We start from the raw sequence: 22,192 nt of genomic DNA, 5'->3' as shown, positions 1-22,192 counted from the left end.
ATTCGAATGCCATGCGAATATTTACACTTCTAAGGAGAATTCGGGCGAAATAGAAGGTAAAATGAAAGAATTCACATAGATTTTTTCAAAGAGAAAGCATTAGAAATATTGATGCTTATTTGAATATTGATAAAATCAGTCGTAGTTTGCCACTCACACGGAGCACACGCAATTAATATTATTTCTCGTACACGTGCCTTGTCACAATTTAATTCAAATGTTTGCTTGAGAACAGATTGATTAAACATTGCGTCTTTCATGTTTCTGTATCCAATTTGTTTTTGCTGTGGATTGAGATGAGACGTAATAATAAAATTTCGCATTGATGAAAAACAAACATGCCATGATAACACCGATTTTCACAAAAAGAATAAAAAATAATTGAAACTTTATTACGAACGCATCATTTGTTCAGTTCATCATTTAATTTGGAGTAAAGCGACATAATCATGAAGGAAAAGGTAGGTCGAGTATATTTTTTCTCTTAAATTTAAATCAATATGATATTTCTTCTTCTGAATTTTCAAACTTTTCTATAAATTTAACTGTACTTCAAGTCCCTAGCGAGATTTTTGCTGATCACTGCGGTACTCTTGGGTATTTTAATAGTTTGGATGCAATTATCAAAATATTCTTCGCTGAAAATTCCAAAAAAAATTTATATCATGAAAGATGTGAAGGAAGATTCAAGTCACGTGTTTAATGTGCCCGAGTTCAAGTTTTTGATTTCGAAACCGAAATGTGATCAAGACGGTGCATCTCCACATTTTGTTACATTGGTGCATACATCACCGACGAGATTCGAAAGGCGAATTGCTAGTCGTGACACGTGGGCACACTCTGATCCCAGGATAAAAACCTACTATCTAATGGGCATGGTCAACTCTCCCATCCTTCAAAAGAGAATCGAGGAAGAAGAAGCAGAGTTCAATGATATCATTCAAGGTAACTTCGTGGATTCGTATCGCAATATGACGTACAAGCACATAATGGCCTTGAAATGGTTTTCGGAAAACTGTCCACATGTCAAGTATCTGTTGAAATTGGACGATGACGTCTTTCCAAATATTCCGGCAATCGATCACTATTTGGCGAACGATAAATACAGCATGAACTATATACACGGTGTTAAAGCTGGACGTAAAGTTTATCGGCGGGGAAAATGGAAAATAGCACCTGAAGAATTTAACGGCGATCTCTATCCCGAATTTGTAGAAGGATCAGCAGTTATTTATCCCAACACTTTCGTGCTGGAGGCGTTTGAAAAGACATTCATCACACCCTATTTCTGGATTGATGATGTTTATGTATCCGGAATACTTCGGATGCAACTGAGTTTCGAAATCAAATCTATATCCCAATTTAAATTGAATACCGCCATCCTAGACATGATCGCAAACGGCACCGTTACAACTTTACCATATCCAATGTTTCTTATTACTCAACATAATCGACAATACGATGATGTGCTTAAACTCTGGGATATGACCGAATCATATAGACACGCGCATCGACCACGTGAAATGTCTTATATTGAAAGATTGAAAGATGTTTTAGTTTAAAAGAAAATAAATGTATGTTTGTCAACATTTCCACAACAACATTTGTTTATTCTCAATGGGAACACAATATGAATAGTGAACAATTGAATGCATACAAGCGATTTGCATGGGTTTGATTCTATCCATGATGTAAATTGCAAACCATAACAAACACTGCATCGACCCTTACGAGAAATGAAATCTTTCGTCCCCAACGTTTCCCCTTTTCTCTTATCATTATAGAGCAAATTACCGTATGGCGAGAAAATTCGGGGTTGAACGAAAATCGTCCAAAAAAATCAACAAAATTAAAATATATGCATATTGGGTACAACGACTTATGAATATCGGTGAAACCGTTATGCTACTTACTCGTAGAAAGTCTGACACATTTTTCTTAACTCAACAATTCGGGTCAATTTTTTGAACCAGGTCAACTAAATATAACACAGAACAAATATAAATAGATATTTTTGTGTTTGATTTCGAACAGCAAATTTTTAAATAAAAAATTCGTCATATTTTTTATTGTATTTTCTTCTTTCACTCCGAGATCGAATCTATAAAGTTGTGTCTTTGTTATAACCACAAGGTTGCTGCAATTCACAGACAAATGGAAGATAAACTTTGAACCACATAAAGTTACTTAATTCAGTCCAATCCACTAGAAAGACAAAACGCATTTATTTTTAACCTGTTCGTGATCAAAATGCATATAAAAGTCGTAAGAATGCATAAATGTCTGAATTGTTGACGTTTCTATACATTTTGACCACGAAAAGATTAAAATGAATGTGGACTTTCTCGTGAACTTTTTTGACCAGAAAAAACGCCATCTAACGTCGTGCCCGTAAAATATTTTAGTGTACATTTAGATGGTAGAGCTTGAACAAAAGTTTGACACCATGCATAAACTTGGAAAGAGATTAATAAACTTGATGAAATACATATATTTTATGGTCGTTGCTATACCCCTATGGTCAAATCATTTTTAAAAAAAATTAAAGCTTTTTATCATTGATGGGTTTGAAATGAGTTATCCGTTTTAGAAAAACAGACAATTTACTTTTGAAAACAGTTGAAGCACTATTTCCAAGGCCCACTCGCTATTTTATATAATGAATATGAGTTGCTATTCAATTCAATTTTCTTTGATGCCAAACGAATAAGAGAAAAATAGATGAATATCAAGTACATGTTGGATTCAATTAATTTGAAGTGTTTGCTCAACAACAGATAATTGAACCCGTGAGCATGAAAACGAATTACAAAAAAAATCGCCGATCAAAACGTAACATAGATTTGTCGGCGTAAGGTACCAGTGTACAATTTGTTCCGAATTGAACGAGTAACGTTCGGCGACGTTTTTATAAGTCGTTTTTATGCGCACGGGTTCAATAACACATTACGTCTTTCGTTTTTTGTATACATAGAGATGTATAAACAATACTTCGCATAGACGCGAAACAAACAAGTACGACATGCCATAATAACACGGATTTGTCCAAAACGAACGAGACATATGTTTACACATCGACATTGTGCTGTATAAATTGACGCTTTATTAAGTACGCATTTTTTTCATTTCATCATTTTATTCTAAACCAAGCGATATAACGATGAAGACGAAGGTAGACCGAATGCCATTTTTCACTTTCATTTATCAATATGACATATTTTTAATTCCCAATATTGTTTTGTGTAATTTGAACCGTGCTTGCAGTCACTTGCAAAATCGTTACTGATCACTGCGATATTCTTGGGTGCTCTAATAGTTTGGGTTCAATTTTCGAGCTATTCTTCGCTGAAAGACGTGAAAGATGGTTCACATAGTGTGTTCGATGTGCCCGAGTTCAAGTATTTAATTTCGAAACCAGAATGTAGTCGGGACAGTTCAACCCCGTATTTTGTTACATTAGTGCTTTCAAAGCCGTCGAGATTCGAAAGGCGAATTGCTAGTCGTGACACGTGGGCACACTCTGATCCTAGGACGAAAACCTATTTCCTAATGGGTATGGTTGAGTCTCCCATACTTAAAAAACGAATCATCGTAGAAGAAGCAAAGTTTAAGGATATCATTCAAGGTAATTTCGTGGATTCATATCGTAATAAGACGTACAAGCACACAATGGCCTTGAAATGGTTTTCGGAAAATTGTCCACATGTCAAGTATCTGTTGAAACTGGACGATGACGTCTTTCCAAATATTCCGGCAATCCATCAATATTTGGTAAGCAGTGCACAATACGGAGCGTATATACATGGCATCAAAGGGAATCGTACAGTTGTTCGTGAGGGAAAACGGAAAATTAAACCAGAAGAATTTAACCATGATCAATTTCCTGAATATGTAGACGGTTCAGCGGCTATTTATCCGAGCACTTTTGTACGGGAGGCACTCAAAAAAACACTCACGACTCCATTTTTCTGGATGGATGATGTTTACATATCCGGAATAATTCGGAAGAAGCTCAATGCTAAAATCATATCAATATCCCATTTAAAATTGACAACCAACACCCTGTACAAGATCGGCAACGGCACACTCACAACTTTACCACGTCCAATGTTTCTTGTTACTCAACATAAACGCAAATACGAAGATGCGCTTAAACTCTGGGAAATGACCGAATCTTATAGACACGCGCATAATATTTATTTGAAAACATGAAAATTATTCAAATTTAAACGAAAATAAATGAATGCTTCTCAACAATTTCAAAAACACGTTTATTTATTTTCAATAAGAACTCGCAAATGAAGCGAATTATTTGTGTTGTATGTGAATTGTGGACAATTATCTTCATGAACTCCTGCTAAGTCTAATCCACAGGGAGTTAGCAGGATGTACGTTATAAGGTTTTGAACTTTCATCGAAAGAGATGGTGAATACAAGTTGTTTATATCCATCTCTCTTCCTCCTCGAAATCGAAGTCAAAAACCATATAACGGACGTCTTACTAACTCCCTGCGGTCTAATCTGAAAAAAATGTTCAAACCATGGCAAATTCTGCATCGATCCTACATCGTTCGTTCGTTAAAAAAATTAACGAAAACGAACGAATTTTCGTATATGGTATGGGTGGCGAGCGCGAACGAAAACGAAAGTTGAATTTTTTTAGCGAACGAAAACGAAAGCCGAATCGGCCATTCGTTTACACCTTTAGTGGAGAGAACGGCACGTTGACTGTTTGCATTTCATTCACACGCTGCTATATGAATGTAGCAATCGCCTGCAAACGAGTAAGAACAGAAATAATGTTCAATCGTCATGCGCTTGTTGGTGTGTGTTTGTAGGTGTTTGTTTTTCGCTTGATTAGCGTACACAAATGTCAGTCAGCATAGATGTTGAACGTTTAATAGAAGTTTCTATACATATAAACGAAGAATAGCATGGATGGACATGAAATTGGATGTATTGGTGCGCAAATTTGACAGAACACTCAGTTTAAATCTTCTTACTTCCATACTACTTCAAAATTACTTTCTATTACCTAACCTTTTTACTAAATTATTACTTTTTAGGGATTTGCCCCTCGCAGTTTTCTCTTTTCCTATATCTTAATCGTACGAAACACTGGAGAAAAATATAAATATTTGTTCAAAAAAATAAATATACTTTTATTCGGCGCATTTCGAGCACATTGACCACAGAATATTGGTGACACCGTTATAGTTAAATTAAAACACATTTGTTTCATTTTATTTGGATATTTCGTGCACCGTTTTTTAAACCAGATTGTGAGGATAACCTTTTTTGCCTACACAAATATCATTTTGTTTTCATTTAAAAATATTCTCTTTGCCTATGTGAATACATTTTTGAGTTGGAAAATACATAATTACAATCTGAATTTTTTGGAGCTTCGTAGATCGCACTGATAAGAAACACTTACTGATCCTAATTGAAAAACGATCAAATCATTTCGATAAAATCGTTTACTAATCAGATAGTCATCGACTAAATAGGATATTTGGAGTAGTTTTTCAGGGATAAAAACAAATTTCATAAAATTGATTTGAAATTGGCTTATTTTGGTGGCACTTTAGCATTTTCACAAGTAATTCAAGCATTTGATTTCCGATAATCACTAGTAAAGTAGAAAAATATTAAAACGTAAACTAAAAAATGAAATAGTAATTGGTCATTTAAATGCGATGTGATTTGCTCAAACATTTCATCTTTCAAAAAATATTCAAATTCAGTGTTAGAGAGTAAATAAAACACAGACCAAAAAATACTGTGTGCCATTTTATGCTAGTGATACGAAACTAGTGAAACAATACGAATTTTGATCAACATTTGATAGGATCGTTCATTGATCAGATAGATATTATCAACTAAATAGGGTAATAGGTGATCAGTAGAGGTTCAAACATATAATAATGTTCTTTCTTTGTAAACTTATCGTTTAACCTTTAACGAATTACTTATTTCCAGAATATTCACGATGCGCTTCTCAAACAGGATATTTTCGATGCGCTTTTCAAAAATAGGAAAGTGTTATTGGACATTAATTTTCGCTTCACTGATGATTTACACACTATCAATGACTATTTTTAATGCTCAATCCGATCACCGCAAGCAATCCAATCAATTCAATGAACCCGAGCAATCTAAACAATTCGATCAGTCCGTTCCCAAGAGTAAATCGAAAAGAAGTGTTCAGTCCGTTGATAAGTTAAGACCGAAAAGGAGTGATTGTTATCAATATTCGAACCGTCCGCTTAACACATATATTGACGTTTTAAATGATATATCAAACCCAGAAGTAGAACCAGAAAATGGAACGTCCATATTCTTTTTGATGACATCTTGTTCCAAGAATGGCATAATTAATTTGTCCACGAGGTACATAGCTCGCTAATTTTGTGCATTTTTCACGGGTTTCATCATTTTCAAATCATTCTCTATTTTGTAGTCAAGCTTGTGCAATTGAATCGGCTGCTTATCATAATCCAAATCGAACCGTTTTTGTTCTATTTGCATCAACTGTTGGATTTCCTGCAGAAATGCAACCAGCAACACTTGCCGTTCTGCGATCAAATTTCACAAATATCCATTTTCTGAATGTGAACATTGACACATTCGTTGAAGGAACACCGGTGCAAAAGTTTTACCACAGCGGAAAGCTCTTTACATCCAAATATTTGATTGAGCACATGTCTGATTTCTTAAGATTTCTAGTCTTGTATAAATATGGCGGCATTTACCTTGATACCGATGTTATTGTGCAGAAAAACTTCGATAATTTACCGGACAACTTCTTGGGAAAAGAGGCTCATCATGGATATAGAATTGATAGTGTAAATAACGCAGTGCTAGGCTTTAATGGCACCATCGGACACGAAATATTGGAGCTATGCCTTAAGTGTGTATTTATGCTTTTTTCCAGGGATTTCTTTTTTCTACCAAACTATTCCATAATTTTCATTCATTTTCATATTTCAGGGAAGTAATAACCAGCTATAACCCAGACGAATATACTTATAATGGCCCGAAATTACTAACACGCATTTTGGAGAATAAAATTTGCCACACGAGCTTGGCGGAGATGACGCCGAAAAAGTGTGGCGGAATGAAAGTTTTTCCACCAGAAGAATTTTATGCCATCAACTCAGAAGATTGGTCACATTTTATTGATACCAATTTCACGGAGTCTGTTCTTGATGCAACTGAAAATTCATCGATCGTTCACTTGTATAATCACCATTGGCGCGATAAAATTATCAAAAAATCGAAATCCAATACAAGGACGGCTTATGAAGCCATCGCTGGGAGGAATTGCCCAATAGTTTTCGAAGCATCCGGAGAGAATATTTAAGCGTTTTCCGTTAAGATTTTCTGCGAAATATATTCTACGAAATATTTTCTACTGAAACAAGTGACCTTACGTCTTTAATCCTCATCTTTATTTCATTATTATACCTAACATCTAGCATTTAATAAACACAATTCATGTGTTTAGTAATAACAGAATAAAACGTTGTGATAAATTTTTCGTTGTTTCCTTCGAAATGATTTTCGTTGTTTCCTTCGAAATTGTTTGTTGTTGATAATGATAACTAAAATGAAATCATTTTCTGATAAAACTAACGGAAATGTTTCTTTTGACGCTGTAGAATTGAAGAAGGAAATGATTAAAGCGTGACTCAACAGAGAACTGTGGAATAGACGAAATTGATGATATGATGAATATGAGACGCACGTAAGCAAGTATCACACGATAATATCGCCATATCTGCCTCATGCGACATAGAAAAGATGCGCTCTGGACACATTGAACAATTTTGTGAGTAACTGTATGTTTAATTATATATTTCAATGGCAATGAGACAACTCAGTAAAATATACTGTAACAAACACAATCTGTTTTTTAGGATGTTTTTTGGGTTTTTAGGACATTTTTAGGTTTCTTAGGACGTTTTTCGTTTCACCCTAACTATATATGTTTAGATCCATTGATTGGAAAAATTCTCCATTGTTTTTAGATTGTTTTAGATCCTGTCGTGTTTTTATAAAAAAAAAATAAAAGAAAGCATAATAGTCTCCTTCTTCAGAAACTCCCTTACTTTAACTAGTATGTCACACGGTGGCAGCAAAGCAATATACTACAGGCGACACCTTGTTGCACGGCATAGTAATGTGTTGAAAATATATTGTATATGATTGACAGCAAATGTCAAGTGTATACCAACATACAGGGCATTACTATCCTCTCCGACAAGATGTCGTTAGTGGTATATGCTCTTTCTGCCACCGTGTGTAGTAAGTATCACTAATGAAAAAACCGGACCAACTTTCACCTTGGAATTACTAAAATGACTCAGTAAACCAAATGAAATGCAAAAAAGGAAATCAACAAAAGCAGGATTAACGATTATTATTTGTTTTATTCTTCTGATTTATTTTTAAGCATTTCACAAATCAAAAATGGCATAATTGAAAAAAAAATTCGATTGAAATAACAAAATAGATTGTTCTTATTTTTATGACAAAAGAAAGTAAAAATCGTGATAAATTGTATTTCACAACATTAATTCATTGTCCAAAACCTTGGAACCGGCGGACAGTCTTTAGCAGAAATATAGTTACTATTTATACCCGCTTCCCATCCATTATCACATCATGTGATATATTTCGTATAGCAAAAAATCAAGTATGAACATTGAACACTGAACACTGTACACAGTAAAAAATAAAAGTCCACACTTAGGCGGATTTTCGACTGGTAGAGGCGCCCAGTCTTATATTTTGCCTAGTAAATTGAGTTTCAGACGAAAAACCGACTAGATTATAAGCGGAATTTCGCCTGCAGCTCAAATTACTAGCAGCAATATCGGCTGAATGCGTTTTTAGCTGAAAAAACGGCTAGATGTGGACTTTTATTTTTTACTGTGTATCAGTAAAGTGATTTCTTGCTAAATTTAATATGAATATTAATAAGATAAATTCTGTTACATTCCGAATATAACGGAAATGTAAATGCTGATTTCAATTCGAACCATTCCTCTATTTTCGTTGGCATGCCAGCTGTGATGATAACAATTGTGCGTATTCTTGGATTGTTATCAATACAACGAAATCCAGAGATAGCAGGCCCAACATTTCCATTACATAAAACCACTGTGTTTGTTGTGATAATAAAATGCGTTGCCACTGATAAGCCCCAGCAAGCGTTTGCGTCGATCATTTTAAATTGAATTGATGCATTTATCAACAAAAATTCCGGGAAAATATTCAAAAACACACAGAAATATGTTTAAGCTGTTAATGCACGACAATTTGAGTTCGCTTAAGTTACGTGTTTGAAATTCGACAAAATATGTTGAACATGAACTGTTCCCTAGACTTTCAACTAAGCAGAGGAGTATAACAACCAACGAAACGTCCAAACTTTTCAAAACCTGTGAACTGTCAATAAATTTATACGATTTTTTTTATCATTGTGTGATAAGATAGACCATCAACAAACGGCCTTTTTCCAATGATTACCTTTCCCCAGGTGTATGAGTAAAAAGCAAATCTAGGATTTCTCTGGCAGCAAACAATTTGCGGCCGATTTAAAACAGACTTGTTCGAACTGTCTGATAGTGCTAACGTGTTTGACAAGAATTGTGAGCTTTCAATTCAATGTGATTGGTTATAAATACTACGAATAAAATCTGGGTGATCAAAATCAATTATTTAATCTAATCTTTTCCAACACTTTTTACCAAGTGACAAGAAATATTCACATTTATTTACAGTTTTGTTTCCATTGTTCGGGGATCAAAAAAATGAAATGTGCTTTGTGATGATTGTTTCTCCATATTAACCTTCAAACCGTAAAATGTATTATATTTTCTAACGTTGTTCGTAGAATCGGTGCCTGAATGCCCATAATGCAATTTATATGGGAAATGTCATTTTTTTCTAAAAATTTCATTTTTAAATGTGAATATTTCAGTATTTATTGATCGGAAAAGTATGAAAATTACTTTGGAAAATGATAAAAGTCATAAAAAATCGAAATACGAATAACAACAGCAAGTTTTTTGGAATTTTTTCAATAAAGTGGAGATTGCAATGTTGATCTCTTCATAAAAATGAAGGCAAAAACGTATACCATCAAATTCCACTATGGCCGATTTTGACGTCAAAAATTGATATTTTGAACGGCAGGTTGGATCAAAAAGTTATGCATATCACTAGAAAGGTCTTGAAAAGTAGATGTCATTTTTGGTATAAAACTTCAAAATAGGCCAGCATTTGGCCAATATATTTGGCCGTTGGAATTTGTTTGGCCAAAATTGATAAAATGGCCATATTTTGATAAAATGATGATCGATTTTAATGTTTTATAACTCAAATTACATGTACTGTTCAAGATCTTTCCAATGATGTATATTTCATTAATTTTTATACGCAATTTGTCGAAAAATGTATATGGGCACTCAGGCACCCATTTTACGTATAGCATATCACACAAATGTTTATGCACATATGTGGTAAGCTAGTGCGCGTATGTGGGTATGTTAACGCAATTTTTGTAGCCAAATGTTCAACGAATCGAACCACACAGTGCCCAATTTACGGTTTGAAGGTTAAATTTTAACTCATTCGATTTTATTTTCAAATTAGTTCAAATGAAGTATTCAAAATTATTTTCGCTTCGAGTGTTTTATTTGACATTGATAATAAGCACAATAGTGCTGTACACAGTGTCGGTGACTGTTTTTGATGCGAAGACTGTTATTATTGCTGATCCCGTTTCTACTTCGAAGCCTGTTGTTGATGTTGAGCCCGTTTTTAAAGCTAAAACCGACCAGAAGATAGAAGTGAATGGAACAGATTGTCTTCAATCTACCAACAATCCTAATAATGATGGACATGATGGGATTTTGGATGATATTTCGAATTCAACAGTGAAACCAGTCCATGGAAGATCAATATTCTTTCTTATGACAAAGAATTCCGGAAAAGATGTATCTCTGTTGGCAGGGTACTAGGCTCGCTAATTTTAATGCATTTGTTTCTGTTTTCTCATTTTTTAATAACTCTTTTATTTTCCAGTCAATCTTGTGCCATTGAATCGGCTGCTTTTCGTCATCCGAATCGAAATGTCTTCGTCCTATTTGCATCGCCTGTTAAATTTGCCACAGAGACGCAGTCAGCAACACTTGCTGTTCTACGTTCGTACACAAATATACATTTTATGAATATGAACCTGGACACATTTGTTAAAGGCACACCAGCGGAGGACTTTTATCGAAGTGGAAGGATCTTTTCTTCTACTCATTTGGTTGAACACATGTCCGATTTCTTGAGACTTTTGGTCCTGTATAAATATGGTGGTATTTATCTTGATACGGATGCTATTGTCCAAAAGAACATGGATGGATTGCCCGCGAACTTCTTGGGAAAAGAAGCGTATGCAGGAACGAAAATCAATGGCATCAACGGAGCGGTGATTGGTTTCCAAGATCAAGATGGTCACGAAATACTGGAGCTATGTCTGAAGTATGTTTGCCTAATTTGCTTTTACAAACACATTTTTTTTTAAATATTCAAAGAGGTGTCATAACTTTTTTCATTTGATTTTGAAGCGATTTGATAACAAACTTCAACTCAACTGGATGGAATCAAAATGGGCCTGCTCTCCTTACACGGGTGTTAGTAAATAAAGTTTGCCACACGAGCTTAGCAGAAATGACTCCAGAAAAGTGTCGTGGATTGAAAGTGTTCCCACCGGAGGAATTTTATGCGATAAATTACGACGATTGGCCATACTTTCTCGATGTACGTCACACTGAATTTGTCCTTGAAGCGACTAGCAATTCATCGGTCGTCCACTTATGGAATCACTTTTGGCGAAAAAAAATGATCACAAAATCCAAATCTAAATTAAGAACTGCATATGAAGCCATCGCCGAAAAAGATTGCCCGAAAGTATTCATCACATCTGGTGATTATTTCTAATAATCAATCAAAATGAGCAGAAAAAATATCATATTGATAGACGTATCTCGCTGCTTGTTATATTCAGTCTGTGATTAGAAAATGAAATCAATAAATAAATTGCGACGAATAAGATCTATCGAATAAGTGTAGTAAAATTATCACAAACACCGAATCGAATCATTTTCTGAAAGCATCTATAGATTCTATAGAACGTTGCTAATGATGCTATAATTAGATTGAATAAGATGACAATAATTTGAAAATGTATATAAGTACTATGTATGGTATCTCTTTCAAAAATGTTATTTTTAGAAGAATCATCAAACATTTTCAGTCCATCTGAAAATTATCAGTCATAATAAATAGAATTTTACAAAATATTCATTTTTCTCTTTAAATACGACTTCCATGCAGTTACATCAATGAAATATCATTTTATAAAGAATGAAATCAATTTCATAATTTCAGCAAAAACCATAGTTGTGTGTTTTCATAGTAGTTTAATTGCCTTCAATACATGAAATGAAAAATGAAAATCCATTAGAGAAACAGTGAATTGTGTGCATGCGAATGACGTTAAATGGTTTGGAAGTAATCATTGTGCATTTAAATACACAGAAAACCATAGAATTGCGTTAGCTATCTATGTGATCGCCTTTTCACACAAATCGCTGTTTTTCTGGAATATTTAGTTTCAAAGATTCTGGGTCCAATATTGGATATTTATGCGGCAACGGTATGAACAATATTGAAAGCTGCGATTTACTGGTTAATGTAACACTTTAGCAGCAGAAGAGAATGTAAAAACTAAAAACCGGGTTTGGCCTGTGCACATTGCTCCTCCAATATTTCAAGTAGAACGACTTCAACGTTAGAAATACTTTGAAAGAAAATTTTTTTTTTATTATGACTCACATTTTTTAACCTATGGGCGCAGATTAAGAGTGTTGTATGTTTCGCAGACTTTGTATTGGAAAAAGTAGAGAGTATGTTTTCAAACGGTGGACAAATCTTGGAATATTTTATTTATTTCAACAGATATACGATAATTGTCTGTTCCAAAGTTGTAGAATTTGACAAGATCAGCAATTTTTGCTAAGACATCAATTCGATAATATAAGTCGCTAATAAAACATACACTACTATCAATCTCACCTATAGACCTGTTCATATGTTGATATTTGCATAGTTAAAATTCTTACTAATGTTTGTTTATTCCTGCAAGCTTTGGATTAATTGATTCTAATTTAAGAAAATGAAATAATATGTGATAACAAACATGACATTAAATGCACTTTTCTACTAACCCGAAAGTTCAAGTAATTTTAGTTCTTGTTGATAAAATGTAGCTCCATCTTGAACGAGCTTTTTCCAATTATCACATATTTCGAAGATGTTTTTCATCGTTTTCTCGTCTGTATTTCAATTAGAATTTCTTCATTATTTTGTTGAACAAATTGTGAAAAAATTGTTTTGAATGACTTACCATTGTTTTGAAGATATGTTTGAAAATCGCCTTTCAAAACTTCATGCGACCCAAATATTGGTTGTAGCACAGGTTTTGCACCTTGTAGAACGTTGTTCGGAGGTAAAGCGGTGGTGCTAGGTAAAGCGGTGGTGCTAGCTACAGCCAGCAAAAATGCAAAAATAACGAATTTCATTTTACTTGCAATCAAGTGGCTTTTTCGGAAGAGCTTGATAAACTGATGATTGAACTGAAGATTGGCTTTCCTTTTATACAAAACTTACACTTACTGTCCTGAAACGATAATATTTAAATGCAATGAACACTAGTACGAAATAATGCGCATCATTTTCTAACCAATTCTTTTCGATAATTTATTACTGAAACATTTCATGGCTTTTGCAATGATTGCTTTTTTGCTGCTACGAGGTACTAAATATGCTAGTAGCCACTCTTGAAAAAGTAATAACGAAGGGGACAGAGAAATAAAGACAAGCGTTTGGAAAAAAGAACACAAAACGTAGTACCTAGTAGACTAAGTACACAATAATTATATTCTTGACAATGGACACATATTTCTTGAATTTAAAATGCAATTTGTATTCCTCTTGATACATCCACCATTAATATGAAAGAATTATGTGCTCCAAATAGAAATTCATGTGGCGTTTCCATGTTTTTTCCTGGTGACTTTGTCATTTGTTGTTATCTGCATATACCCAGTACTCATATTACAATTTGACCGATGATCGATGTGTATTTTTGCAGAACTTACATCACACTTTTAGTAATTTATCACAACAATACCTCATTGTATTATTGCACGAAAACAATTCTTGGCCTTTGAAATCTTTTGACTCGAATTTATTAAGAAGTGTCATTGTAAATGCTAGAAGTGAACCAAGGATATAAAAATACCGAAGTGTTTTAAAAAATCCTTGGTTATCATCTAGCCTGATCATATCGAAAGATCTAAATCATATTTTATAAAGAATAAATTTCTTTGTGAAAATACATTAAACTAATAATATGTTCTCCAGATGGTTTAAAAACTTTTGGGCAATTCTTCTCATTTGCCGTCCTTGTATTTTATTTCGACTTTTTGTGTTACTACTTAGTCTACTAGGTACCTCATACCCAAGCGCGACTCCACAATTAGCTTCTAAATGTGACACCGTAGTAAGTGTGGGCATACGTTTTGCGAATAAGCGACAAAGAGAATGGAAACAAGTGCGCGTGTGGTAGTGAGTAGCCTGATGCGATGCTTCTCAATCTAGCGACTAATACACGCGCACTTGTTTCCATTCTCTTTGTCGCTTATTCGCAAAACGTATGCCCACACTTACTACGGTGTCACATTTAGAAGCTAAGTGTGGAGTCGCGCTTGGGTACGTTTTCTGTTCTTTTTTTCAAACACTTGTCTTTATTTCTTTGTCTCTATGTTATTACTTTGTCTAGGGTGGCTTCTAGGACATTTGATTCCACGTAGCAACAAAAAATCAATCATTGCAAAAGCCGTGAGATGTTTCAGTAATAAATTATAGAAAAAAAATTGGTTAGAAAATGATGCGCATTCTTTCGTACTAGTGTTCATTGCATTTAAATATTATCGTTTCAGGAAAGTAAGTGTAAGTTTTGTATAAAAGGAAAGCCAATCCTCAGACCAATCATCAGTTTATCAAGCTCTTCCGAAAAAACCACTTGATTGCAAGTAAAATGAAATTCGTTATTTGTGCATTTTTACTGGCTGTAGCTAGCACCACCGCTTCACCTAGCACCACCGCTTTACCTCCGAACAACGTTCTACAAGGTGCAAAACCTGTGCTACAATCAATATTTGGCTCGATTGAATATTTGACAGGTGCTTTTTAAACATATCTTCAAAATAAGTTCTTTCTTATTTGTTCAACAAAATAATGAAGAAATTCTGATTGAAATACAGGCGAAAAACCCACAGACCTTTGCAATAATTTGATACTTCTCGTCAAAGCTGAATCTGCTGTTCTTCAACAACGTCTTGAAGTATTAGACAATTTCGGTTAGTAGAAAGATGCATTTTAATGTCATGGTCGTTACTACATTTAATTAATTTTCTTAAATTAGGTGTAATTAATCCAGAGATTTTAGAACTAACAACGGATTAGTAAGTATTTCAATCATGCAAATATCAACATATAAATATTGGATGGTTATAAAATGTGTGTCATAATGAAATTATGTTTTTTCTTTTAAGTATTTCTGACCTCAAAGCTATTCTACTTAAACTATTAACAAATGCATGTGAACTCGCCAACGCCAATTTTTAGTTTTTGCATTTTCTTCTTCTGCTCAAGTGTTACATCAGCCAGTAAATCGCAGTTGTTAATATTGTTGATACCGTTGCCGCATAAATATCCCATATTGGACCCAGAATCTTTGAAACTAAATATTCCAGAAAAACAGGGATTGGTGTGAAAGGCGAACACATAGATAGCTAACACAATTCTATGGTTTACTGTGTATTCAATTGCACAATAATTACGTTCAAACCATTTAACGTCATTCGCATGCACACAATTTGGATAATGGATTTTTATTATTCATTTCATGTATTGAAGGCAATAAAACTACCCAAAAAATACACAAAAAATATTTGCAAACAAACAACAATTAACATATGAATTTTTAACTGGTATAGTAGTTCACGTAATAATTTGTTGACACAACAATTGTTGGTAAAAATTATTTAAACATACATTTGTATGATCTTTGATCTTCAATTCGATGGGTCCTTAACAATTGTTTGGATATGATTTTTAGCACTACATGGAATGTAGGCTACTGTAGTTGTTTTTCTTTTCCTGAGAAAATTTTAAGAGTCTTTGGGCCATTTTTTCGGACCGTAAATTAATTCATTTTAATTACGGCTAATTGCAAAATCATGTTCATGTAATTCACTTTTGAAACAACTCAAAAAAAAATTTACACTTTTTTCGTTACCAATGTGAAATAATGTACGATGATCATTCACATTGAATGTACATAAAACACATAAGTGGAGAATACGATATCATCATATAAATTTATTTAATTATTTTTGGCAATATTAAAATAATTTGCATTCAAAAAGTATATTACGATTAAAACTACATTCTATGTAGTGCTTACGATAATAATTTGATGAGAAACATCAAATTAATTAAACCCTTTAAATTTACAAGCTTCAAGAACGCAGAGCGGAGCGTCTTGTTTTTTGTCCATTTCAATCCATTTCAAATAGACTTCCTACCAAAATCAGCCATGGTTGTTTTTAAATTGATTAGAATTTTGCCCAGTGAATAAAAAAATTAAAAATAATCTCCAGATGCGATGAATACTTTCGGGAAATCTTTTTTGAGTGGAGCTACAATGGATCTCAATTCGCGTGTTAAAAAAACAAGTTTGCCACACGACAGCTTATCGGAAATGACGCTAGAAAAGTGTCGTTGAAAGTGTTTTCACCGACAGAAAAATAAAATTATCACAAAATCGGAATCAAGAACATGATATAGAGCAATCGCTGAGAAGAATTGCCCACAAAATTGTGTATTCACAGCATCAAGAGATTATTTTCAATCATTTTTTCTCTGGGCAAATTTCTAAATAATTGAAGAAAAAAATCATTTATCAACACAAGAGTACTGGAAAAAGTGTGGAAAAAACACATTGAAGTATATGTTGATCTATTTTTGCCTTGAAAAAAAAAAGGCAATCAAGGCACGAGATTTGAATTTATTATGCTGGAATGAGAATAAACAGCACGTATCATACCACCATGTATTTAGGGTTGGATGTAGAACATTGATAACCAGGGCAACCAAAAATATTTACGAAAAAGTCCAAAATATTTACGAAAATATTTAAAATATTTTTATTAAAAACCATTATATTTCGATAAGAATAAGAAATTTTTGGTGTTTTTTAAGGAAAGTACGTTGATTTAAGACTAATCAAAGGCAAAGCTATTGCAATAAATTACGACATACATTTTAAAATTTTCGAATAAAAACGAACGACGTTGATCTCCCAGAACTTGTTTATACTTCGAAAATGTTCTCTCAACATCACATGAGGTGATTGGTGCATACAGAAAACAACTAAGTTCTTCCGGTGACAGCATATCGATGAAATCATCCTTTCGTGTTGCTTTTCCTTTGTTCAAAATTGTCGCGATTTCCTTCATTTGTAAAAAACCGTTGTTGCGAGCAATGAACCTGTCGAACTTGTTCAAAAATTCAGTCGTACCACGCATTGACTGAAGGCTGGTACGAACTGATTCGACGATTTCGAGAGCAGTGGCAATTTATTTTGCAGCCACTTCAATATCACACATTTTACAGAACACTACTGAGCCATCGGTTTGAAATTCATTTGGATGCTCTTTAACAACTGTTAACAACTATACCAAAGAATATTTGCAAACTTTCTTTCGGCATTTTAAAACTGTTGCAAATGCAGCGTGCGAACAATTCAGAATCAGATCGCCAAACTGAAGTGTCATATTATTACATTTGTGGGAAACCATTTGCACTAAAACAAAAGACCGCGCTGTTTGTTTACATTAGGATTATTTCTTTTCTCACTTTATTTCGTGTTCTACACTACATAGGCGTTGTGTGAACCGGCACGAGTACTGTTGTCGTGCTGTACGACTCGTACACATAGTTCTGTGTGTTATAGTGATCAACAAAGGGTACTAGATTTAAAAATCGATTGCTAAAGTGAAATGTTGTGCACAGAAAGCGGTGACGAATGATGCAAGTTTGCGATGCATTGATTTCGAAGAGAAAAATAATGAAATTATTGACACGCAAAGTCTGAAATGTGATGAAATATTTATGAAATCTCTCAAAAATAGCGAAATATTTATAAATATTTTTTTTCGGCAGATTGGCCGAAATATTAAAAAAAATATTTTATATTTTCGTAAATTTTTGGTTGCCCTCTTGATAACGAATTTTTTATTTCGTCTCCCAATACGACATTCCAAGTGAAATTTCCATGAATATTCAGTTTTGTTTCTTATTTCGACATGATAATATTATGAGTATAAGTGACCCATTCGTGTGATGAAAAAAATATGATTATACATTTTTGATACGAGCTGTTTGTCATTGCGATAGGAGTCATAAAACTCTTGAAGGCAGACTTTGTTTGGCTGTACGTTTGTATTGACGTGTTTTTTGAGTATTTGAACAAACAAATTTGATTATTTTTACTATTCAAAATATTGAAATAAACTCATTTACAAATGGAAATTAGTATTTGACTATGCTTCAAACGGTTTTAAATCAATTGTTCAAATATTCGCCTGAAGTAACCACAAAGTGAAAAATGCATTCTACAAAGTTGTTTGGTCCAAAAATGTATTATTTGGCTGTGATTATTGGTTTGTTGATCATATACACAGTGATGGTGAACAATTTGAATACTATTCATCCGTTGGAACGGAAGATAAAAGCAAAAAGTCCATCAATCACATTAACAAACATTAGCCGGCAACACAAAAACATAAATGAACTTGTACCATTGAACCACACAACTATACTACAAAGGAGGATTTCGAGTTGTTATCAGTTTCCAGACGATTCGAGTGGTAGTCTTTTGGCTGACATTTCGAACGCGAAATTAAAACCCAGCGATAGAAGATCAATATTCTTCCTCATGACATCGTGTTCGTGGAAAGGCAAAATTGCTCTGAAAGCTAGGTAATTCATAAATCTATGGGTGAGATTGAGAGTAGTGTATGTTTGATTGACTTTGTTACGAAAGAGAAGAGCAAGTTTTTGTCGACTTAAAAATGGTTAAAAGCGAGTATGTTCGTTTTTAGCGGGTCCTCGCGGTTTTTCACGGTTTCCGTGGAACTGATAAGAGATAACAACTTGGTGTCTTCGGTAAAGTTGTAGCACTCGAAGTCTTCTATAACATCGCTGAAGACAGTTATCTCTTATCTCTTATCAGTTCCGCGAAAAGCGCGAAAAATGATAAGAAAAAAAAAGTTCTATATAAAATTTGCTTTTTTATGTGCGCGATTTGCGCGCAACTGATAAGAGATAAGAGATAACTGTCTTCAGCTTAGTTATAGAAGACCTCAAGTACTACAACTTTGCCGAAGACTCCATGTTGTTATCTTTTATCAGTTGCGTGAAGACCGCGGAGGCTAGACGGTACTACAACATACTCTACTTTAACGCCAACGGAATCATCAGAAAACATACTCGCCTTTTCAAAAATATAAATCGAAGAAAAAACATACTCCACTCTCAATCTCACTCATAGAAATGAGAGTAAAATTACTCAATTTTCTACACCACTTTAACTTACTTTCGATATTTTTCTATTCATAGACAAGTTTGCGCTGTCGAATCAGCTGCCTATCATAATCCTAATCGGACAATATTCATTCTTTTTGCATCACCTGTTGACTTACTCACGAATACGCAATCAGAAACCCTTGCTGTTTTGCAATCATACAAAAATATTCACATTCAAAATATTAATTTGGACACATTTGTTGAGGGAACATTAGCGGAGGACTTTTATCGCAGTGGCAAGCTATTTGCATCTAAAACTTTGATTGAACACATGTCCGATTTCTTAAGGCTCTTAGTCCTGTACAAATATGGTGGAATTTACCTTGATACCGATGTCGTTGTCCAGAAAAACTTGGATGAATTACCTGCTAATTTTCTCGGGAAAGAGGCGTATGAAGGAAAGAAGGTTGATGGTGTAAATAATGCTGTAATGGGATTTCAAGTTTTTTTTTTCCCATGACACATCTTTAAATCAGACATTATCATTTTATTTATTCCTTTTCAGAGAATTTATATCAACCTTTAAGGCAAACGAATGGAGCTACAATGGTCCGAAATTGCTAACACGAATTTTAGAGAATCGCCTGTGCCATACGAGCTTAGCCGAAATGACGCCGCAAAAGTGTCGTGGATTGAAAGTGTTTCCACCGGAGGAATTCTATGCAATAAATTGGGATAATTGGCCACACTTTCTCGATGTTCGACTCAGCGATGATGTTCTTGAGGCAACTAACAATTCATCGGTCGTCCACTTTTATAACCACTTTTGGCGTGAAAAATTGATCATGAAATCTAAATCTAAATCGCGAACGGCATACGAAACGATCTCTGAGAAAAACTGTCCGAAAGCATTCAAAGCATCTGGAGACTATTTTTGAGTCATTTAAAAAAGAGTCGAACATCTGAAATAATCATTTTTTACAACTATTTTTCATCAATCGTTGAATTTGATTTTGACTAAGAAAATTTCGAACGAATTCCGTGTTTAGTTGTGAGTATCGTCCTGAATAGGAAGCTCAGAAAGATTTAATTTATTCATTTGTGCTGTTGATAATTAAAATGGGAATACAGAAGTCTTTGAACTGAAACGCAACATAAAAATTGGTTTCTTTAAAACGCAACATGAATCATCGCTTCAATAGAAACAATTTGGATTTTGAATGTGCTACGTTTTTAAAAAACAAATTTGCGCTTTAGTTCGAACAGTTCTGTATTGCCACCTTTATTCTAAGCAAAAAATGTTTGTATAGTATTTCAAATTGAAATATACACATTAATAAAGCAAATAAAGCCGCATACTTTAGCCCACACCAATACATTGAGAATCATTTGCTATGTAGAATTGGTATGAACCGCACACATTCGCCCTGTAAATGTTGTGCTCAGCGGTTTAGTGGAACAGCATATGAAGCCCTTTTCAGCTATGGCTTAACTGCCCGAAAGTGTTCAAAGCATCTGGAGATTATTATATTCTCACTATTATTATAGAAAATGCTTTTATGAAGCAACATGAATCCATTTCTATGAAATAAGTCTACAGTATACAGCAGACGTTGTTGAACACTGATAGTGATTATAATATTGGATACATAGTGAACCTGATAATCCAACCGGAAATCATGTTTCCATGATTAAAACCAATACGGTGATAAAAGTTATCAGAGTGCTCTCTTCAATGTCGACAAACGACTAGGGGTTGGACATCATTTTTTTTAATGATTCTCATACTGAATCTCTTTGCCCTTCTCCATACTTTCCGTTCTTTTGATGTGCGTGAAGTAGTATTGAGAAGAAGGAAAGAGATCGGGTAATGTTATACTGTATGTAGTAAAGCAGAGAACGGTAAGTCACTCGTACATAACACGAACGGATTCGCCTGAAAGGAATATTTTTTGAATTTGCATATTGTAGTTGAATGCGATATTTTAGAATTGTATTTTATATTAAAGAATACCCATAAATCGGAATCATTATTCCGCTACTTTCTCTCTGGATAGTTTTTTTTTCTAGTGACTTCTCGTATGTACTCCCCTAGACGAACAGTCATGCAATGGATATTTTGATCAGTTCGCAAAAAAGTCCATTTTGCAATCGAACATTTTATCGTTGAGTTAACAAAAGAGGAGTCATCACAATGCCAAAGTGATAGAAATGTAGACAAAGTGATGAAAATCAGACTGAATTTTATTCACAACAATAACATTTTCTTCTAGTGCTGCTTTAAATCAAGGAAATTCGTTGCTAAAGAGTTGTAAATTAATAATAATAATTCTAAATGCGGGTACAAAGTGGCAAAAGCTAAGATATATTCATGATTAGCTGTGTTAGTGCATGATAATGTATACCCGAAAAATATTTTCTTCACGAACGTTGTGTTTTGCTGCAATCGCCTCATTACTGGTGCTATACA

At 34.0% G+C, this 22,192-nt stretch overlaps 7 protein-coding genes across 10 annotated transcripts; 6 read left to right on the top strand and 1 right to left on the bottom strand.

Annotated features, from left to right (window-relative positions):
* Positions 1–176: 176 nt before the first annotated feature.
* On the top strand, positions 177–1,923 carry LOC129565873 (beta-1,3-galactosyltransferase 1-like). The gene is made up of 2 exons (XM_055441175.1): positions 177–461; positions 558–1,923. Exons 1-2 carry the CDS (start codon positions 450–452, stop codon positions 1,560–1,562), a joined length of 1,017 nt encoding a protein of 338 aa, XP_055297150.1. The 5' UTR covers positions 177–449; the 3' UTR covers positions 1,563–1,923.
* Positions 1,924–3,074: 1,151 nt separating this feature from the next.
* LOC129565637 (beta-1,3-galactosyltransferase 2-like) lies at positions 3,075–4,212 on the top strand. The gene is made up of 2 exons (XM_055440729.1): positions 3,075–3,172; positions 3,265–4,212. The coding sequence occupies exons 1-2, from the start codon at positions 3,161–3,163 to the stop codon at positions 4,210–4,212; spliced, it is 960 nt and encodes a 319-aa protein (XP_055296704.1). The 5' UTR covers positions 3,075–3,160.
* Positions 4,213–5,202: 990 nt separating this feature from the next.
* On the top strand, positions 5,203–7,462 carry LOC129566058 (lactosylceramide 4-alpha-galactosyltransferase-like). The gene is made up of 4 exons (XM_055441594.1): positions 5,203–5,282; positions 5,983–6,393; positions 6,464–6,913; positions 6,994–7,462. The coding sequence occupies exons 2-4, from the start codon at positions 5,993–5,995 to the stop codon at positions 7,364–7,366; spliced, it is 1,224 nt and encodes a 407-aa protein (XP_055297569.1). The 5' UTR covers positions 5,203–5,282; positions 5,983–5,992; the 3' UTR covers positions 7,367–7,462.
* A 1,902-nt stretch (positions 7,463–9,364) lies between these two features.
* Positions 9,365–12,363, top strand: LOC129566049 (lactosylceramide 4-alpha-galactosyltransferase-like). Of its 3 annotated transcripts, none has more exons than XM_055441569.1 (4): positions 9,365–9,711; positions 10,666–11,026; positions 11,098–11,544; positions 11,631–12,363. In XM_055441569.1, the coding sequence occupies exons 2-4, from the start codon at positions 10,671–10,673 to the stop codon at positions 12,001–12,003; spliced, it is 1,176 nt and encodes a 391-aa protein (XP_055297544.1). In that variant the 5' UTR covers positions 9,365–9,711; positions 10,666–10,670; the 3' UTR covers positions 12,004–12,363. The 3 variants fall into 3 exon arrangements, with proteins under 3 accessions (XP_055297544.1, XP_055297543.1, XP_055297542.1); XM_055441568.1 differs by having other exon boundaries at positions 9,365–9,869; XM_055441567.1 differs by having other exon boundaries at positions 9,365–9,876.
* Positions 12,364–12,994: 631 nt separating this feature from the next.
* LOC129566047 (uncharacterized) lies at positions 12,995–13,673 on the bottom strand. Its single transcript, XM_055441565.1, has 3 exons — positions 13,472–13,673; positions 13,293–13,400; positions 12,995–13,227 (listed from the first exon to the last, which is right to left on the bottom strand). Exons 1-3 carry the CDS (start codon positions 13,644–13,646, stop codon positions 13,187–13,189), a joined length of 324 nt encoding a protein of 107 aa, XP_055297540.1. The 5' UTR covers positions 13,647–13,673; the 3' UTR covers positions 12,995–13,186.
* A 1,131-nt stretch (positions 13,674–14,804) lies between these two features.
* LOC129566110 (uncharacterized) lies at positions 14,805–16,041 on the top strand. Its single transcript, XM_055441696.1, has 6 exons — positions 14,805–14,838; positions 14,909–15,005; positions 15,069–15,311; positions 15,393–15,488; positions 15,554–15,593; positions 15,684–16,041. The coding sequence occupies exons 3-6, from the start codon at positions 15,167–15,169 to the stop codon at positions 15,754–15,756; spliced, it is 354 nt and encodes a 117-aa protein (XP_055297671.1). The 5' UTR covers positions 14,805–14,838; positions 14,909–15,005; positions 15,069–15,166; the 3' UTR covers positions 15,757–16,041.
* A 2,039-nt stretch (positions 16,042–18,080) lies between these two features.
* LOC129565572 (lactosylceramide 4-alpha-galactosyltransferase-like) lies at positions 18,081–21,082 on the top strand. 2 transcript variants are annotated; one of them, XM_055440587.1, is made up of 3 exons: positions 18,083–19,176; positions 19,816–20,209; positions 20,288–21,082. In XM_055440587.1, the coding sequence occupies exons 1-3, from the start codon at positions 18,803–18,805 to the stop codon at positions 20,306–20,308; spliced, it is 789 nt and encodes a 262-aa protein (XP_055296562.1). In that variant the 5' UTR covers positions 18,083–18,802; the 3' UTR covers positions 20,309–21,082. The 2 variants fall into 2 exon arrangements, with proteins under 2 accessions (XP_055296561.1, XP_055296562.1); XM_055440586.1 differs by lacking the exon at positions 20,288–21,082 and having other exon boundaries at positions 18,081–19,176; positions 19,816–20,254.
* Positions 21,083–22,192: the final 1,110 nt, after the last annotated feature.

This window comes from Sitodiplosis mosellana, unplaced genomic scaffold, assembly GCF_009176505.1.
Source record: "Sitodiplosis mosellana isolate CC-2019 unplaced genomic scaffold, AAFC_SMos_1.0 Smas_scaffold_3, whole genome shotgun sequence".
Taxonomy (NCBI): Eukaryota; Metazoa; Arthropoda; class Insecta; order Diptera; family Cecidomyiidae; genus Sitodiplosis; species Sitodiplosis mosellana.
The sequence above is the reverse complement of the archived record's forward strand: the minus strand, read 5'-3'. Positions and strand labels throughout refer to the sequence as shown.

Coding starts and splice junctions, on each gene's coding strand:
- LOC129566058 (XM_055441594.1), top strand. CDS start 5,993: ATGCGCTTCTCAAACAGGATATTTTCGATGCGCTTTTCAAAAATAGGA. Junction 6,394..6,463: donor ATAATTAATTTGTCCACGAG/GTACATAGCTCG, acceptor TCTATTTTGTAG/TCAAGCTTGTGCAATTGAAT. Junction 6,914..6,993: donor ATATTGGAGCTATGCCTTAA/GTGTGTATTTAT, acceptor TTCATATTTCAG/GGAAGTAATAACCAGCTATA.
- LOC129566049 (XM_055441569.1), top strand. CDS start 10,671: ATGAAGTATTCAAAATTATTTTCGCTTCGAGTGTTTTATTTGACATTG. Junction 11,027..11,097: donor GATGTATCTCTGTTGGCAGG/GTACTAGGCTCG, acceptor TTTATTTTCCAG/TCAATCTTGTGCCATTGAAT. Junction 11,545..11,630: donor ATACTGGAGCTATGTCTGAA/GTATGTTTGCCT, acceptor TTGATTTTGAAG/CGATTTGATAACAAACTTCA.
- LOC129566047 (XM_055441565.1), bottom strand. CDS start 13,646: ATGAAATTCGTTATTTTTGCATTTTTGCTGGCTGTAGCTAGCACCACC. Junction 13,401..13,471: donor AACATATCTTCAAAACAATG/GTAAGTCATTCA, acceptor ATTGAAATACAG/ACGAGAAAACGATGAAAAAC. Junction 13,228..13,292: donor AAAATTACTTGAACTTTCGG/GTTAGTAGAAAA, acceptor TTCTTAAATTAG/AATCAATTAATCCAAAGCTT.
- LOC129566110 (XM_055441696.1), top strand. CDS start 15,167: ATGAAATTCGTTATTTGTGCATTTTTACTGGCTGTAGCTAGCACCACC. Junction 15,312..15,392: donor CTCGATTGAATATTTGACAG/GTGCTTTTTAAA, acceptor ATTGAAATACAG/GCGAAAAACCCACAGACCTT. Junction 15,594..15,683: donor TTAGAACTAACAACGGATTA/GTAAGTATTTCA, acceptor TTTTCTTTTAAG/TATTTCTGACCTCAAAGCTA.
- LOC129565572 (XM_055440586.1), top strand. CDS start 18,803: ATGCATTCTACAAAGTTGTTTGGTCCAAAAATGTATTATTTGGCTGTG. Junction 19,177..19,815: donor AAAATTGCTCTGAAAGCTAG/GTAATTCATAAA, acceptor TTCTATTCATAG/ACAAGTTTGCGCTGTCGAAT.